A 4,669-nucleotide genomic window follows, 5' to 3' on the forward strand; every position below is an offset into this window, starting at 1 on the left:
AAAAAGCTGTATTTTTTTCCTCCGGTACTGCAGACACGCTAGGTCAAAGTACACGGGAGTTTCCATTAGGGTTAATTCAGTTTTACGGCTTAAATTTGTTTGTTTAGTTATGAAAACGCAACACTTGGGCGATCAGCCTAAGGGGATGTCTTCTGGGAGATCTTTTTAAAGGAAACTGGGTTCCTATTTAGACGTTACAGACGTAAAGAAAACCCGATAAACTCCACGTAGCCAGCCCGTCCGAACGAGGCTCGAACCCACGATCAAACTCCCAGTGTTCAGAGAACGAAGACCGCTTGACTACTGGCGGGCCCCAGGATTAATTTTGTGCTTATATGAATAAAATTGTGTGGAAACAAATGAATTTTATTCAAAATGTTTCTCAGATTTACAAAAACTCAAAATTATGCTAATTAAAACTTTTTATAACGATTTTACTAAATGACGTTCAGTAACATGATGATAATTTAAAATATGTTTTCAGGGCGGGATTTGAGGCGATTGGTGCGATTTGTGCCAATTGGGCCCCGCGCTTGATGGGTCCCCGCACGACATCAAAATTTATATATTTAAAAATAGTTTCAAATTACAGAATAGATTAAACAGTTTAGCGATCATGTCGATTGAGAGTCGAGAAGCAAGCCAGTTGGATTTTAATACTATTTTAGAAGATTTTACAGAACAAAAACTTCGGAACATATAAAACATCTCTTTATAGGTTTATATTCAATAGAATTCATTCATCAACACGTTAGAAGATTTTTCATGGCAAAAAATTTATGTAGTTACAGTATATTCATTTAAAAATATAGAAATACTAAAACATATCTATGTTTATATTCAATAAAATATAGTTGTATTTATATTTGGTACAGGTTTTTTAATGTAGAAATTTGTCTACTTTCATGACTTTTGATTTTTATAATTAGAGTTTGCATTTTGTTTTAATAAATATGTAAAATCTATATTTCAATATGTAAATTAACTGTTAATTAATTTTGTTATTTAAAGTTTGAGGGGTCCCGCAAAAAAAAAAAAAAAAAAAAAAAAAATCAATCGGTACTCGCACCTATTGCATCCTGCCCTGTATATTTTCATATAAACTGAGACAACATAATCGTTTCGTTACATTATTGTGTTTAACATCAAAGTTCACGGCAATTTCCTCTACAGCGAATTTGCTGCCCACCAGTAGCCAAGCAGTCTTCGTACCCTGGACACTGGTAGTTTGGTCGTGGGTTCGCGCCTCGTTCGGACAGGTTGGCCACGTGGAGTTTTTTGGGTTTTCGTTACGCCTGTAACGCCTAAATAGGGACCAGTTTCCCTTAAACCCTTAAAAAGACCTCCCAGAAGGCATCCACCTAGACAGAACGCCCAAGTGTAACATTGCCATAATTTAACAAACTAAATTGTACTACTATACACCTACAGTAACATATAAATGACTTATTATTTTTTTTAACTCTTTCCGCCCTGTGGGCACTAAGAGGGCCTCTTTTTGCAAGCCCATTATGGGTTCGGCCAGGCCCACAATGGGGCTGCCGGGTAGTGAGGGATGGGGCCCGACATATCCGAACGGACCACCCCCCGAAAAATTCCTGGGGATTTTTCGACCCGTTCGGATTCGAACCCGGGTCCCCCAGAGCGGTAGGTTGCCGCCGTCGATTTTCATGTCATCTTTATCTTAAACAGTTTGTAGATATTCATCCTTCCAAATGCTTCAGCACAGGAAGTTCTGTCACACGCTGTGGTAGTCACATACCACAAGGCCCACTGTTCGATCTATAAAGGAGATAAGTAGTAAGCACAGAATTCTAAGGAATGAGAAAATTGTAGGATTTTAGAAAAACCCTACAATTTGCTCACTGATAAAAGAAATGAAAAGGACGTCATTGAGAGAAAATAGTGCCTGGCCGAAACAACTTGGAAGAAGAAATCTACAAAGCCTTCGAGAACAAGGACGGTAGTTAACTTGAAATAGACAGACTCTACGGAGAACGTATAAAAAGTTTAGGTAAAGGTTTTCTCTTCCAACAGTGAAACTGGTAATATTTATCACATCATTTTTAATTATCTGCAATTAATAGCAAAATTGCATTAAAGTGGCTGCAGTGGTGTTGATAAATAATGTATGAAAACTACAGCTGTTGAGTTCTATAAAATAAGCAAAGAATATTCGGAGCTGTGGACTTTGTTCTTTGAAGTATTAGAAATATTTGAATGGGCGAATTTACGTGAGGAGAAATTCAAAATGTAATGGATTGATTGACTTGGGGATTTATTAATTGTAACCAAGATACAGAAGTATTTGACGAGTATTCACTTGTTTACAACTACATTACACCGAAAAAAGTGACAGAATGGAACACTGGAAATGTTTCAACCGAAAAAGTCGTTGGGTTGAATTGTTCAAATGTTTTCACACCAACAGTTTGAATCATACGAACTTTCGTATAAAATATATTCATTAATTATACGAACTTTCGTAAAATTAATGAATATATTTTATGTCTGCCCGGACTAATGCATCCGTTGAAAGGGTTTTTTCTGTTATGAATAAGCGAAAAAACACAGTTGAAAGTCGTAGTTCTTAAAGCAATGTTAATTACCAAAGTAAATTTTAAGAAATCCTACCAAGAATTTCATGCTTATTTGAAATCAACACCAAATATACTAAAGCAAATGTGTTTTTCAGAAAAATATAAGACCATATAAATTATTCATTTTTACATGTTCATTCCTTCTCTCTTCGTTAATAAATAAAAACTATGAAGAAATATGCGTTTTCTTGAATACTCATACTATTACCTAAAAATTAGTAGATGTCCCATTTTGAGAGAAAAAATAAATGGTCACATTAGTTTAATAGAGAAGTTTCGCCCTACGTTTTCATCGCGGAAACGTGAACGTCAAACGTTCAGCGCCGCCTTCTTGTTAGCCAGAAGTTTGACAATGGCGTTTGGAATGTAGCTCGACGTTCCAAACGCCATTATCTCTAGTGCAGTCGGGCTTAATAAAGATTTTACTTGTTAGAATTTAGTTTTTTTTTTTTTTTTTTTTAATATAAAACTCATCTCTACCCTCAAAATCAAGCGTTTTGCCATTTTATAATACAATAATTAAAAATGCCCGACTGCAAAATCGGGCAATTATAACAAAATCTTATAACAGATGGCGTCACACGATTTTATTTATTTGTTATGATTAATAATATAAAAAAATTATTTTTAAAATAAAATCTCATAACAGCCGGAAAAGTTACACAACTCGTTCTTAGTTTTTTTTTTGTCCGATACGAGTAATGCAATTAAGTATCGATGCGGGAGAGAGAGAGAGGGGGCAGTGACGTTGAGTCACGTGATAACTTTCAGCCAATTAGCTTGGTGAATCATTTTTACTTCTAAGCGCATTCCCGTCATGCTATTGTGAAGGTGGCAGCACTGCGCTATTGTTTGACGTCAAATTTCCCGGCCTGTCTCAATCTCGTAAGCTGCGTAGGTTGTGCATATTACGTTTTTGTATTATGAATTACACATCTGGCAACAACGCGTAGGATTTTTTTTATGGAGGAAATCAATATGGCAGCGGTAGAGAGCACGTTTTCCCGGGAAGTAGAAGTTGAAAGTGTTAATGTGGTGCTTAAAATTAATCAGTGTGAAGTTGGAGATGTCGGTTGCGTTGTTTGGGATGCAGGATTAGTACTAGCAAAATATTTAGACTATTTAAACATGACAAGTAACAATGAATATCCATTACTTCTGGGGAAGAATGTAATAGATATAGGATCCGGAACTGGTTTAGTTGGACTTGTTGCCGCATGTATCGGGTGAATACCTACAGTATGTATACATATACATATAATGCATTTCTAAACAATTAATAACTGTATCCTATTTCAGTGGAAATGTTATTTTGACTGACCTTCCGGAATTACTGCCTCTTCTGGAGATTAACATTGAGGAAAACAAACATCATTTTTTGGGATCTGTCAAAGCTGATGTACTTAAATGGGGAGAAACTAATTCAAATTTTTCACAGCCAGATCTGCTTTTAGTTGGAGATTGTATATATTATGAAAAAGTGAGAAGATTCAATCATTTGTGATTAATTATATAGGCAAATTCTACTTTAATTGCCTTAATTATAAATCTGATAAATATGACAAATGAGAAGCTAAGTGATTGAAGCTTGTAGGCAATAATTCTTTATGAAATTACAAGGTGATGGATTTAAAGTTCAGAAATAGCTAAATTTGATAAATTATGTAGCATATAATTCTAATAATTTAAAGTTTGATATCTTTTACATTTTCCTGTTGTTTCCTAAAAATTATTATTTATCAAATATGAACTCAAAACCAAAATAATAAGTATATAACAACTATATAAAAATGCTTTAATATATATTAATTAAAATGCACTAAAATGGGTAAATATTTTTGCCTATTACAGTAGAACCTCGAAAACTCGGCCTAATGTGGACCGAAGGGTGGCCGAGTTTGTGAAAATGCTGGGTTATCGGGAATGGGGTTAAAAAAAATAAGTACGAGTGTTTCCTCAGAAAATACTGTACTGTACTTGTATGTATTGTTTACTTGAGAATATAACAGAGAATAAACTGCCCAAATACCCTTAAACAAAGGAAAAGTACGTCCTTTATGAAGGCATAG

At 34.8% G+C, this 4,669-nt stretch overlaps 1 protein-coding gene across 1 annotated transcript; it reads left to right on the forward strand.

Annotated features, from left to right (window-relative positions):
* The first annotated feature begins 3,311 nt into the window (after positions 1-3,311).
* On the forward strand, positions 3,312-4,372 carry LOC111638187 (protein-lysine methyltransferase METTL21D-like). The gene is made up of 2 exons (XM_023383862.1): positions 3,312-3,826; positions 3,900-4,372. Exons 1-2 carry the CDS (start codon positions 3,564-3,566, stop codon positions 4,102-4,104), a joined length of 468 nt encoding a protein of 155 aa, XP_023239630.1. The 5' UTR covers positions 3,312-3,563; the 3' UTR covers positions 4,105-4,372.
* The last annotated feature ends 297 nt before the right edge of the window (positions 4,373-4,669 follow it).

This window comes from Centruroides sculpturatus, unplaced genomic scaffold, assembly GCF_000671375.1.
Source record: "Centruroides sculpturatus isolate CEXI.00-Female unplaced genomic scaffold, Cexi_2.0 scaffold767, whole genome shotgun sequence".
Taxonomy (NCBI): domain Eukaryota; kingdom Metazoa; phylum Arthropoda; class Arachnida; order Scorpiones; family Buthidae; genus Centruroides; species Centruroides sculpturatus.